The sequence below is a fragment of the Sminthopsis crassicaudata genome, chromosome 2, assembly GCF_048593235.1.
Source record: "Sminthopsis crassicaudata isolate SCR6 chromosome 2, ASM4859323v1, whole genome shotgun sequence".
NCBI classification, from domain to species: domain Eukaryota; kingdom Metazoa; phylum Chordata; class Mammalia; order Dasyuromorphia; family Dasyuridae; genus Sminthopsis; species Sminthopsis crassicaudata.
The window spans coordinates 60,588,213-60,602,832 of NC_133618.1; the positions used below are offsets into that span (position 1 = coordinate 60,588,213).

At 42.3% G+C, this 14,620-nt stretch overlaps 1 protein-coding gene across 2 annotated transcripts in view; it reads left to right on the forward strand.

Moving 5' to 3' along the window:
• The window catches only part of CDH16 (cadherin 16), a 40,275-nt gene that overhangs the window by 915 nt on the left and 24,740 nt on the right, over positions 1-14,620 (forward strand). Inside the window, exons 2-7 of one of the 2 annotated variants that reach the window (XM_074286528.1) lie at positions 8,327-8,381; positions 9,938-10,021; positions 10,553-10,708; positions 11,469-11,607; positions 12,415-12,573; positions 13,447-13,643. In XM_074286528.1, the coding sequence (XP_074142629.1) occupies positions 8,337-8,381; positions 9,938-10,021; positions 10,553-10,708; positions 11,469-11,607; positions 12,415-12,573; positions 13,447-13,643 (780 nt within the window). In that variant the 5' untranslated portion in view covers positions 8,327-8,336. Of the gene's footprint in view, positions 1-8,326; positions 8,382-9,920; positions 10,022-10,552; positions 10,709-11,468; positions 11,608-12,414; positions 12,574-13,446; positions 13,644-14,620 lie in introns of both variants that reach the window. The other variant, XM_074286529.1, reaches the window with a different exon arrangement.

Sequence of the window (14,620 nt, forward strand, 5' to 3'; positions counted from 1 at the left end):
AATTTAAAGTTATAGAGAACTTAGAAATAAATAGTTGAACTCCCTCATTTGACAGAGGAGCGAATTTTTAAGGTTCAGGGAAGGGAAATAATTTGTTCAAGGTCACACAGATAGTTAAGTGTCTGGATTTGAATTCAGATCTTTTTATTTCAAACCCAGTTAGTTATCTTTCTGTTACCTCTATGCTGCTTCCTTTCCCCTGTGTGTGAAGATTTCCTTGGTTTTGTTCTCACTTTTTAAAGTGAGACAAGTTTACAATCTGGGCTGACCAGCTAGCCATTAGCAGTGTCTGGGACGAGCATTTTTAATTGGGGATAAGTGGCTTGCCCAGGGTTACACATCAAGCAAGTGTTAAGTGTCTGAGGCCACATTTGAACTCAGATCCTCCTGACTTCAGGGCTGTTGCTCTATCCACTGCACCATCTAGCTGCCCTGACTCACTTAATTTTGTTCCCTCACTTAAATCCAATTCACTTGCAAGTTATGGCAAAATCTCCCTGATGTCACTGTCTTCTTCTGGAAGGAAGGACAAACAACAAACCAATGAGCACTTAATAAATGCGCAGGGATTTGACTTGACTTTGGAGCATGTTTTATATTTCAACAACAACTACTAAAAACATTTAACAAGAAACTATTTTTTGCAAAGCCTTCTGGGAAAGACCAAGATGGAGAATACAGTGTCTGTCCCCAAGAAGCTCTTAAGCTGATTGGGGGGCATGATACCTGTGCTAAGCAAGGGGTAAAGTGAAGTGCCAGAGGAGGAGGTGGAGGAATGAGTTCCTATTGAGAGATAGGGTTAAAGAAACAACCCCTAAAATCAGTACCTTCCATATAGTCGTCCCTTGGATTCTATTAAGGGTGACCTTGAGCAAGGTCCTAAGATTACATTTCATAGTTGTGAGGGCTCTCGTAAGGTATCAGATGCAATGCCTTCATTATACAGCTGGGGAAAATGAGGCTGAGTGAGATTGAAGAAGTATCTGATACCAGGATTTGAACTGGGGGCTTCCTAACTTCAAGCCCACGACTATCCATTTTGTCACCTGGCCTTCAGTTTCCTTTTCTTCTAAAATGAAGACTTTCTAAAGTTTCTTTCATCTTGGAATCCTATAATACTATAAATCAAATAGAAGTAAATTTAAGTGAAATAAAGGAGTATAAGACATCAAACAATGAATTTAAAGTCAGAAAACTAAGTTTGACCTCAGCTCTGTTATATATTTGCTTTTGGTGGGTAATTTTCACTTTGGGGTTCTCAGTTTACTTCTCTGTAAAAGAAGGGGTTAGATTAGATGAATCTCTTAGGTTCATTCCAATTCTAAGTCTATGATCCTATGTAAAGCTTTCACTAGGATGAGGCTTTGCATCAAAATGCCAAAAATTAGAGGATACTCACAGTATAATCTGGAGCTTTCTTTTCCCAGGTAGCACCACTGATCCCATCACTTTCTGTCCCTCAGTTGGCTGTCAATATTCTGATATTATAGGAACCTCCTGCTGTTGTTGGGGAGATTTCTTCCCTTAGAAACTACACCTAGATAAGTTTTTCTCTGCCATTCCCAACTCTCCCCCAGCCGTGACCCTTTCCTTGTTTAAGTACAAAAATTCCTAGTTAAAACTGTGATCCTATGAGTGGCCTTATATATTGGCAAAGGGTGTGAGATAAAGGTGGAATGGGAAACTAGAACCAGCATGGATACCAAGCTTATTCAGGTGAGCAATAGGACATCATGAAAGATATTTGAGTAGAGGAGTGAAGTTATCAAGGCTATTCAGTAGAAAGATAGATACAGAAATGGGCACAGATACCATTATGAGGCTCCCATCATGATGGATTGGGCAATGGTGACTTAGAGAAGAGGGCACAGGGGTGAGATATTGCTGAGGTAGAAGCGTCAGAACTCAACAGCTAATTAAATAGAGTAAGTGAGGAAGAAGGAGGAGGCCAGATTGGCCTTGAGTCATGACTACTTTGAGCAAATCGATTTATTGTTCTGTGTCTCAGTTTCTTCTTCAGTAATTTGAGGGTGTTGAATTAGATCAGAGGTTCTTAATCTGAGATCCTTGGACTGTCTTCCCTTGAGGGGGTCCATGGACAGATTTCAGGAGGTCTGAATTTAAATATGGAAAACATACATCTTATTTTTAATAATCTCTAACTGAAATGAAGAATTTCCTTCAACTATTTTTTTTGGCTGAGGCAATTGGGGTTAAGTGACTTGCCCAGGGTCACACAGATAGGAAGTATTAAGTGTTTAAGGGCAGATTTGAACTCAGGTCCTCCTAACCTCAGAGCCGGCGCTCTATCTACTATACCATCTAGCTGTCCCCTCCTTCAACTATTTCAGAACTTTATCCTGAGAAGAGATTCACAGACTGCCAAGGGGATCCAGGTTACCACAGAGTACCCCTATAGAGAATCTCTAAGGCCCCTTCCAGGTCTAAGTTCCAAGATTCTATGATTTTCCCATTTGGAGATAATTACTGACCACTGAGCTCTGGGATCTTGCATATCCTCAGGAGAAAACCCAGCTGGAGTAGTAGCTGGATCTATTTATGGGTCATGGTTAATTCTCACATTTTTCAACGGGAAGTCATTCGGTGCTGAGGGTCTCCCTAGGGTTGCAAGCAAACATGGTCCCATTCACCACTACTTCCCTTCACCCCTTACACAGTGACGCTGTCCTGGGAACTCTCCGGACATGGTGCCTGGATTGAATAGACTATTTTCTAAAGTCATTGAATCCAGTGAGGTTTGGTCAGTGGGAAACAACAAAGAGAAGGGCTATTCTGAGAGATTTAAACCCCCTGAGCTTCGGTTTTTTCATCTGTTTTTTTTTTTTTAACAGAGAAATGGTATCTAAGGCATGATCTCCAATTTTTTAAATTGTGCACATCTGTCAATAGAAAGTATTTGATTATGTACCCCCAATATGTATGTATTTTCTTATTTATATATTGCATCCAAGTATCCACTATATTAATGATTACATGCAATATAAATACAAAAATAGAAAAATTTTAAAGGACCAGATAAAGAGGTCATATTTTCTGTGTAGAATTTTTTTTATGTTTTTGCTGAGGCAATTAGAGTTAAATGACTCGACCAGGATCACACAGCTAGGAAGTGTTAAGTGTCAAGGCCAAATTTGAATTCAGCTCCTCCTGACTTCAGGGCTGGTGCTCTATCCACTGTGCCAAGATGCCCCTAAGAGGTCATATTTTCAAAAGAATATTTTATTTGTTGCTGGTACAGAAACATTTTGCTTTCACCAAAATGTTATTTGTAGCAATTTGCAGATATTTTAGTGAGAGCAAATTTAGTGAGAGTAAATGTTTCACTGTTTTTGCTCATTTGGGTTTAATGTTGGGATAGTAGTGATGTCAAAGTTTGGTTTTATAAATTCAGTGCATTTCAGTGCTTGGCTTTCATGTTTTTGTTTTGTTTTGTTTTGTTTTGTTTTGTTTTTTGCAGTCGAAAACAATGCCTTACAAAGATACACATCTCCAAATTAAAAAAAAAAAAGTCTTTATTGACCTATCTCACTAAATTGTTTTCTATCCACCAACCATACAAAGTTATTTTGCAGACATTTGGCTCATAAATTTCCACCGTTCAAATCAGTTGTTCTTCCAAATTAATCAGATGGTTCTGCATTTTCATATTTTTTAACAAATGGGTTTATTTTGAAACTTTCTCCACTTGGAAGGATTTTAACACAGGAGAAAACTCTGTCTCCAAGTTTTTAAGGAGAGCAGATCCGAGAATTTTTATGTGACATATTGACATTGTGACTTGAGAAGAGAAAGTAAGCAAGAGCAAAAGATGATGAACAGTGTCAAAGGGTGCAAAAAAGGGCAAGAAAGATGAAACTGAGAAAAAAGCCATTGCATGGTAATGAAAAGATCATTGGTAATGTTGGAAAACAAATTCTCATTTAAGTGAAGACACAGGAATAAGAGGGAGGTGGAGAACCTGGGATTCTGAAAGGATAGCGCTGTTCTTGACTGAAATAGAGGAAATTTAGAAGAGAAGTGGATTTGAGGAGGAAAAATGATACAATGGAGTTGTCAGTTCAGATCCCGACTAATTCATGTTGGCTTGTCCCATACAATTCACTCTATCCCACCAAAAATCAGTCAGAAGGGCAGCACTTTACCAGACACTGTCCTGTACCACAGAATGCACCCTCTCAGGGCACTTGATACAACTAGGATGTGGTTTTGAGGGCCAGACTGCAAGTGGTCTTTGGGGAAGGGGAGACTTTGCTACAGTTACTTGGATTGAGGTTAGATTATAACCACCTAGAGGGAACAGAGGCTAGTAGAAGGGAAGGAGAGAGGACCCAGCTGTAGGCCTGGGAACAGAGGAAGAATGTTTCTTGTTAATAGATGAAGAAAGTGATTAAGTTGTATTGGTCAGTGGGATGAGACCTGAAACTGGCCATCACTGAGAGATGTGCCCCCATCTTTCCACAATCTGACTGATTACTCCTTGAAACAATGCCATAATTCTCTTGGGATGATGCTCGTGGCCTACTGAGCTGGGGTAGGGTCCAGCCCTCATTTTAAAGACCATTGCTCTTAGGTATCTTTCAATTCCTCTGTCCTTGAGTCTAGTCTTCGGACCAGGAATTTTTAGGAATGCTTATCCATTCTGATCATTACATTTTAGGAAGAACATTAACATGCTTAACAGGTTCAGAGTATAGTGACTGAGATGTAGGAATTCTGAATCAAACTGTACCAAGATCCTGTTGAGGCAACTGAGACATCCAATTTGTAGAGGAGGAGGAGAGTGAGAAGACAAGTACAGGGCTGCCATGTAAATCAGGGCTTTTCTTTTCTGCTTGGCTCCCGAATGCAGAACTAGGAACAAGGGGTCAAAGTGGCCCAGGGGCAGGTTTAATTTGGGCTGGATATTGGGAACGACTTCTACTGCCAAGCAATAGAAGGGACTGATTCAGGAGATGGCAGGTTCCCCACCTTTAAGAGTCCTCCAGCAGAGGCTGGCTGACCACTTGTCAAGGAGGACAGACAGATAGACACACACACAGGGAGAGAAAGAGATAGAGACAGAGACAGAAAGACAGAGAAACAGAGAGGGGGGGAGAAGGAGAAGGAAGGAGGGAGGGAAGGAGAGAGAGAAGAAAGGAGCTAAGGGTAAGCTAGGTGATCTATTAGGTCCCTTATCTCTCTGATGTCCTACCATTTTGTGACCTTTGGTTCATAGGTCTAGAGCTGGAAGGTACCAAGCTAGAACAACCTTCCATTTTGCAGATGAGGAAACTGAGGCTGAGGGGATTCAACTGATTTTCCAAAGATCATTTAAGTGAAAAGCTTCCCAAGTAGGATTCAAACCTTGGTTAGTCAGTCATCAAACATTTGCCAAGCACTTACTTTGTGCCAAGTGCTAAGCCATGCTCTGTAGATACAAAGTTTTAAAAAGGGAGGGAAGAAGCATATATTAAACACTTATTATATGCAAAGTACTCATTTGATCCTACAACAACACTGGGAGGTGGGTGCTATTACTATATCCATTTCACAGTTCAGAAAACCAGACTTCAGAAAACAGTTTAAGTGACTGAGGTTCACACAGCTCATTAATGTCTGAGGTCGTCTTTGAATTCAGATCTTCCTGTCTCTAGGTGCAGGGCCCATCCATTGTGCCTCTTACCTGTCCTGTTCTCAAGGAGTATACTTCCAATAGGGTTCACAGAATTAAAATAATTTAAAAATAGATTACAGAATAAATGGAAGGCAATCCCAAAGGAGAAGCCAGTGGCAACTGAAGGGATTGGGAAAGAAGGTGAGCTTGAAGTTGAATCTTAGCAGGAAAGCTAACAGGTGCTGGTGAAGGGGTACAGCATGCCTGTCAGCCAAAGGCTCTTAGGAGGTGATGGAGCCTCCTGCTTGTCTCATTGTCAGGAGGCTGGTGATGCTGGATGTCAGGGTGTGCGAAAGGAGTGAGGAAGTAGGAGTGCTGGAAAGTAGAAGGTAGGAAGGGCCTGAGAAGGAAAGGCTTTCAAAGCCAGGGTACGTTAGACTGATCCAGAGAGACTGGGAACAACGGGAATCCACTGAGCAAGGAGGGCAGGGGCAACACGGGTGCAGCAGAGTTTAGAAAAATTCCTCCTGGCAGCTGAGCACGGGTTGGATTGGGATGGGGAGAGAACTTAGGCAGGAGATTAATTAGAAAATCACTTGGAGAGAATGGGATGGTGGTGGCTTCCTGAATGGAAATGGAGATGGTGTGAGGGAGACCTAGCAAGAGATGGAGCGTATGGGGAGAGAGGAAGGGGTTAAGGATGGCCTTCTTCTCTTCTCACTCTGTAATCCAGCAGCACCTCCACCTCCATGTCCCTGGCTTCAGCTCTCCATCATGCTTGGTCTGGGCCCAGAATGCTCTACTTCCTCATCTCCACCTTTAATGGTCTTAAAGCTCAACTCTAAATCACCTCTTTCTTTCTCTCTCTCTCTCTCTCTCTCTTTCTCTCTCTCTCTTAGTCTCTGTTCTGTCTCTCTCTCTCTGTGTCTCTGTCTCTCTCTCTGTGTGTGTCTCTCTCTCCTTTCTCTCTTTCTCTCTCTCTCCTTTCTCTCTTCTCTCTCTCTCTCTCTCTCTCTCTCTCTCTCTCTCTCTCTCTCTCTCTCTCTCTCTCTCTTTCTCTCTCTCTCTCTCTCCTTTCTCTCTTTCTCTCTCTCTCCTTTCTCTTCTCTCTCTCTCTCTCTGTCTCTCTCTCTCTCTCTGTCTCTGTCTCTCTCTCTCTGTCTCTCTCTCTCTCTCTGTGTCTCTCTCTCTCTCTGTCTCTCTCTCTTTCTCTCTGTCTCTCTCTCTCTGTCTCTCTCTTCTCTCTCTTCTCTCTCTCCCTCTCTTCTCTCTGTCTCTCTTCTCTCTCTTTTCTCTCTCTCCCTCTCTTCTCTCTGTCTCTCTTCTCTCTCTTTTCTCTCTCTCCCTCTCTTCTCTCTGTCTCTCTTCTCTCTCTTTTCTCTCTCTCCCTCTCTTCTCTCTGTCTCTCTTCTCTCTCTTTTCTCTCTCTCCCTCTCTTCTCTCTGTCTCTCTTCTCTCTCTTTTCTCTCTCTCCCTCTCTTCTCTCTCTCTCTTCTCTCTCTTTTCTCTCTCTCTCTTCTCTCTCTCTTCTCTCTCTCTTCTCTCTGTCTCTCTTCTCTCTCTCTCCTTTTTCTCTTCTCTCTTTCTCTCTCTCCTTTCTCTCTCTTCTCTCTGTCTCCTCTCTCTCTTCTCTCTCCTCTCTCTCTTCTCTCTCTCTCTTTCTCTCTGTCTCTCTCTCTCTTTCTTCTGTCTGTGTTTGTATGTGTTATCTGTCAGTCTGTCTCTGTTTCTATCTCTCCTTGTCTCTCTTTGTCTCTGTCTCTTTCTCTTTCTGTCTCTGTCTCCCTGTCTCTCTCTCTCTCAATCTTTCTATCTCTCCTTGTCTGCCTCTCTCTCTTGCTCTCTGATTTCTCTCTTTCACACACACACACACACACACACACACACACACACACACACACACACACACTCTACTAATCCCTCCCTCAAGAGATTACTGCCCAGCTACGCTGTGTGTTTGTATATATATGTGCACAAATGTATGATCTATGTATATAAAATGTGCATCTTTCGTGCATACATGTATTATGTATGTGTGGTATATGATACATATATGTATATACAGTTTTTAAGTTGTGTCCAAGTCTTTGTGACCTCTATTTGGGATTTTCTTGGCAGAGATTCTGGAGTGTTTGCTCTTTCTTCCAGCTCATCTGACAGATGAGGAAATTGAGGCAAATAGGGTGACATTCCCTGCCCAGGGTCAGCAACTTGTAGGTGTCTTGGGCCAGATTAGAACTCAGAAGATGAGTCTTGCTGACTCCAGGCCCCGTCCTCTACCCACTGTGCCGCCTAGCTGCCCCATATTCATATACATACACACATACATCTATATACATATAGATGAGGGGCATGTTGTTTCCCCCATCAGACTGTTGTTGTTGCCTGCTGTTGCCTCCCTAGTGCTTAGAAGAGCACCTAGTAAGCGCTTAATAGATGCACATTGACCAATGACTGAGATTGGAGCCTGAGGGACTGGGAAGATGATGGCGCCCTCCAGTAATAGAGAGTTCAGTCTTCAGACTCTGGAGTCCGTCTTTCCATTGTACTTGCCTCCCTTAACTGGATTTTAGAGGAGAAGACCTCCAGGGAGGCAGAGCTGAGAGAGGGAAAGGAAGGGAACTAGGGCCTGAGATTATTAGTGGGCTTGGCTTTGGGAGGGAGGCTAAGCTGACCCAATCTTAGACCCCATCTCCTTTCCTCCAATGCAAGGTCTGCAGGGATGGCTGCCATCTGGCTCGGCATCTTCTGTTCTTTCATTGGCCAGGTGAGTGCTGGACACGGCTTCCCCTGAGGTCCAGCCCAGGGGGGATGTCCTCCCTGAGGGGTCAGGAATGGCCATGGCTGCCCCAAAGCCCGGACCTCAGGGAGATGGGAGAACTCTTCAGGTTTGACTTTTCTTATTCGAGCGAGTTGGGCAAACACTGAAAACTGAGCTTGGTCAAACTGAGACCCAGGGTAAGTCTGAGGGAACCGCAGAGACCTGCAGCTCTCTAAGATCCTAAGTTACAAATGAGTTGCCCAGTGCATTAGTTGAGAAAAGTTCTATATAAAGAGTTCCCTGTATTGATGAAATAAAGAAATCTCTATGGTTCGTTCCAGCTTTAACCCCTATGATTCAGAATTGGAATTCACAAGAACGTGGGAGAGCCAGTTCTCTCTCTAACCTAGGGATGTCATTTTGGTTCTCTTCGAGACCAGTCCCACTGCCTCCCATCTCAGGGAAGATGTCCTTGTGTGCAAGAATCCAGGACGGGGCTACCTTGGAGCTGACCCTTACTGGGGATGGGATTAATAGCCACGTGGCTCAGAGGTCCATTGTTCCCCTCAAAATATCCCTTAAAGAGCCTTAGAGGCTGGAGATAATGGCAGATTACAAAGTCATGGTGATATTGAGACAGACTGATAATCTGTCCTTCCTAAAGCACTTTAAGGGTCACAATTTAATTAAACATTTACAAAGATCCTGTTTTTGTGTTGTCAAAAGGTAGTATAACATTATGGATCAATGATAATGCCAATCGCAGTATCAAATCTTGATACTGACAAGTTAGACAATCAGTTAGCATTTATAAAGCACCTACGCATGCCAAAAACTGGGAATACAAAACAAAGGCAAAAGATAGACTCTGTCCTGGAGGAGCTCCTACATGCAAACTGTGTACAAAGAAGCAGGATAAATAGGATACAAGTCAAAGCCATTAGTCGTCCTAGTGACCTGAACAAGTCACTTTACCCAGTTTGCCTCAGTTCCCTCACCTATAAAATGACCTAGAGAAGGAAATAGCAAATCATTCCAGTATCTTTGCCAAGAGAACCCCAAATAAGGTGAAGATAAATCAGATATTACTGAAATGACCCACGTAAAAGCCCCATTCTAGGGGAGAGACTACATGAGTGGAGAAAGATATTGTGGAGATAGAATTGCCAAGAACTGTCAGCAATCCTGCATGATGGATGGTGCAAAGATAATTGTTCCCATTTTTCAGATGAAGAAAGACCCTGAGACAAAATGTCTCGTTCCTGGTCTTCCAGCAGTAAATGTCAGAGATAAACTCCAGATTTCTGACTTTAAATACTTTTAGCATACCTGCTGCCCCTCCAGGGCACTCTGGTAATAGAGTCCCCTTTATTACTTTGTAAAGGGAAGAAGTTGAGACTTGGGGTCTGCCTAACTTGATTGCCCTGTTCAATCCCACATGGGCCAGCTCTTCTGACCCCAGCTATGTTACTCCTTTCCCGTTATAACCCCAAGTCATCATCTTTTTTTTTTTAAACCTTTTGGAAACAATAACTTGGGGTTCAGGACATCTTCCCCCACAGGTTGTACCTGAAGCTGTCACCAGTGAGTTCCATGTAGAAGTTCCAGAAAATTATGCAGGAAACTTTCCTTTGTACCTGAAGAAGGTAACCATGACCTGTTGCCATAGACCTTGAACCAGAGGAAAGGTGGAGAGGGAAGGAGGGAGGGTGATAGTCTTGTTTTGTATAACAATTTAACGTGTTTGTGGTTGGAGTGGGGGCAGGGGTTGGGGTAGTTTTGCATTTTAATAGGGGATGAGTCAAATTAAGGAAGGTAGGATTTCAAGCATCATTGAGCTGAGACATTTAGAGGAAGGGAAACTTCTCAGCAGCCCTGAAATCATAAACCAGTAAGCTGCCCCACCTCCCCAGAACATACATACATGTGTCATGGACTGTGAACCATGACATCCTGCAATCTCCCTCCTCACTGAACCAAAGGTAGGCCCTTCTAAGTAGAGCAGTGCTCATAAACCCTACCCACCCTACCTGACCAAGACCTCTCCTTCAGGCCCCAGCTCCCACATCTTCTTCAAAATCCAGGATATTTAGCAATCCTTACTCCCAGTCACATCTCCCCCTCCATTCTCCTTCCTCTCCTAACCTTTCTCTGTTCTTCTGGCCTCTCCCCCTCAGTTGGACTTGCCCCCTGTGCATTCAGAAGGTCCTGCTGTGGTCCGAGTGACTGGTGATGAAGCTGCAGAAGGTCTTTTTGGGGTGGAATCTGACTCTGGCTTCCTGTTTGTGACCAGGCCCCTGGATCGTGAAGAGCAGGCCCAGTATACCCTTCAGGTATCAGCCACTGGCCAATTCCTATGGCCCTCAGAGAACTAGAAAGACCTGGGTTTTTTAAAGTAAATTCAATTTAATTAATTAATTGAATTTAAAGTTGACCTTAAATTCATATTGTGGACAGCCAGCTCTCTCAGACAAGAACATCAGGCTTGCACTTAGATGTGGTTTTGGATCTCAACTCTTACACAAGCTAATGGTGTAACCACAAACAAGTCTCTTGCTAACCTTTCTGAGCCTTGGTTCTTATATTTTTAAAGAAGAATATTAACAAATGTACTGTGTTGAGAGAAAAGTACTTTATAAATCTTAAAATGCTTAAAAAGGGTCCTGGTTCATAGTAGATCCTTAAAGAATGCTCATTATTAATGACTTTTATGGAAATGTTTTGCACAACTACACATGTATAACCTATATCAAACTGTTTGCTTTCTCAATGAGAGGGGTTTAACAGGGAGCAAAAGAGCATCTGGAACCCAAAAATTTTTAAAACAAATGTTAAAAATTGTTTTTACATATGACTGGAGAAAAATAAAATACTAAATAAATGAAAAAAAGTTCACACCAAAAAAATAAAAAAGGATGTTTGTTGTTGACTTATGGATATGAAGTGTTATTGCTGAGTGAGAGACAGCTCTTTGTCTACTGGGAAGGCAATCTCTCTGCCAGGTGTATGTTGGATACCTGTTTGATAAACAAAATATGGCGTCTCCTTCAGAGAACTAATTCATTTCCCCTGGCTTCCATGATGACCTCCCAGGTAACAATCACTGCTGAAGACGGAAGCCTCCTCTGGGGCCCACAGCCCTTGATAGTACATGTAAAGGATGTGAATGACAATATGCCTCAGTTTACCAAAGATGAATACATAAGGACTGTGAGCCAGGGTACCTATGCTGGTAAGTGACAACAGGATTTGGGGATCAGAGGATGGGAATAATGGGCAATATTTATATTCCAGTTCATCCATTGTAACAGCTCTAGCAGTTATCAGTTCTTCCCCCTGGGTCTGTTACTTTGTCTAAAGATGAAGGGAGAAATGTGCAGGGATTGGAGTAAATGCAGAGGGAGACTTTGAAATACTGATGATTATCAGAACTGGGTCAATAAGTTGGGAAACATGCGTGTGTTAGGGGTAAGTAAATAAAGTCGATGGTAGGAATGGTCCTCGTGGAAAACCAGGACCCTTATGAAGACAGCTAATATTTATATAATGCTTTAAAGTTTGCAAAGGACTTTATACATTTTGTTTCATCTGATCTTTAGCACAATCCTATGAGGTAATTGCTATTACTGCCCCCATTTTACAGATGATGAAACAAGCTGAGATAAGTTAAATGGCTTAACTCAGGCCACATAACTAGGAAGTACCTGAGGCTGGATGTGAACTCAGTTCTTCATGACTGCAAGTCTGTGCCATTCCTCTGGATTATGGTACAATGGAAGGTAGATTAGATTTGCAGTCAGGATTCCTGAGTTTCAAGTCTTGACTTTTCTACTTAAGAGCTGTGTGACCCAATACAAGGGTTGATCTAGATGACTTCAAATGTCCTTTGAAAACTCTAAATAATATGACCCATGGCACTTGGGAGAAGTAGCATGTGGAGGAATTTGGGATGAATGTTTAAAAATGTCAGGAGGGAAATTGAAATGTTGTGGTCCTTCTAAGCAATCATTCAACCATCAAACTCCTTTTCTCTGGTCAGATATACCCTTCCTCTATCTCAGCGCCACAGATGGGGATGAACCAGGTACAGCCCACTCGGACCTGCGTTACCACATCCTGAGCCAGATTCCAGCCCAGCCTTCCCTGGACATGTTCCACCTAGATGCCAGGACGGGAGGCCTTGCCCTCAGTGAGAAGGGTAAGTAGATCCCATGTCCCTTAACCAAGCCTTGGGCCTTGGAGGGTCTTGGAGAAGAATGTTGAAACATAAAAGCCAATTTCTGAACTTTACTGTTCTCAGGGAAGGGGTTCCAGGTCCATGGGATGGTAGCAGTAAAGGAGCTCCTTCCTAAGTATTGATCCCAGGGGTATATAATTCCCCCTTATCTTTCATCCTTCTCCTTATGGTGAATTTTACAATTAGCAATAATTTCATAAGCCAATTGATCCAAACATTAAGAGTCATGAAAGCACAGATGCTTTCCCAGGTGGTAATCTCATTAAAAAAAAAAAAAAAAAGAAAGAAACACAAACCACTAAGTTTCCTTGGGTCTCATTTTCCTCATCTACAAAATAGGGGTTTGGTTTAAATGGTCTTTGAGGACCTTGGCTGTTCTAAATCTACTATCCTAGAACGCTACAATCCTAGAATTATATCATTAAGGCGACAAATCTCTCTAGTATTTATGGCTCTGAGGAAATTTGTTCTCCTCTTTAGGTCCCAAATCTAACTCCTGTCTTAGACCAAATAACTTTCCTGATTGCTTCCATCTACACTCATCCATTCATTCATCCGAATACTCACATATGCAGAGATCTGTCTATTCATCCATCCATCCACCATTCCTGTATCCATCTCTTCATCCATCCATCTAATCATCTGCATTTACCCAAAGAGCTTATAGCTCACCTAGCTATTTTCTGATCCCTCCATATCACAATTCCTCCCCAGTAGAATTTGTACATTCTAATCTGTCCTGATACCAGGCCCCAGACAGAGGTTGTGAGTTTCTAGTGGATTTGCCTCCACTCCAACCTACAAATAATGACATCTTTCTTCTGTATCTTGTAGGAAGCTCTGAGCTTGATCCTACTATTGTGAGCAACTACCAGTTGCTGGTGCAGGTAAAAGACCTAGGAGACCAGGCCTCGGGCCACCGAGCCATGACCACCGTGAACATTGTTGTGGTGGCGAATACTTGGTTTGTTCATGATTCTATCCACTTGGCAGAAAATCTCCAGAACCTGTGTCCCAATTCCTTCACCCATGTAAGTAAGAGCATAACCTATCTAGAGACCAAGAAATGGCAATCCGGGAAGGATCACTTTAAACTTATTTATGTAGAATCCATATAAGAAGCAACAAGCACTTCTGTGGAGATTGTTAACAGAACAGAGGGAGTCAGGAGAGCTGAGTTTTAGTCCAGGCTCTGCCATTTACCAATCCCAAAGTCATAATCTACCAGAATGAAGTTGGACTAACAGCAACAGCAACAATAACTTAAATTTATATGGTGCGTTAAGGTTTGCAAAGCTTAGTACATGTTAACTCACTTGATTCTCATAATCAAAGGCATCAAACATAGCATTCCTGAGTAAAGCCCAAACCAGATTAAAATGTCATTGGAAAATATTTAACCAAATAAAAATATAATAAAAATAGGGAACATTACATTTTAAAGTTAAGTCAATATGTGACCCAGAGGGGTGGACCAGTTTTTATGGGAGTTTCACATCACTTCTCCTAATAACTCTGAGAGAGAGAGATGCTATTTACAGATGAGGAAACTGAGGCACAGGATGTTTAAGTGACTTAAACACATAGGTAGCGAGCTGTCTTGAGCTCTCTCCACTTAACCATCTAAACCACCAATCACTTCTCTCTGATCTTCAGTTTCCTCATTTGAAGAATAAAGGGATTGTGCTGGATAATCACTAACGGATTTTCTCGTTCTGGAGTTCTATACTGGATGAATCTGTACTTCCAAGGTGCAAGGGGTCTGTACTTCTGAGGATATATATAGTTCCAGAAGATTAGGTTGCTCTGTGTGTCTGCAAGTGCACAGTTGGTTAACATGGGGTTAGAGTTACATAATCCAAGCCTTCATTTTTATATGACAATAGTAATTTTATGACACTACAATTTGGCTACTCTACCCAAGATGAATGGTTCTTTGTTCGATGGTTCTTTGTCATCTCTAAAGGTCTAGGATAAGTTCTGCCATTCTCATTCTCATTACCTTAAA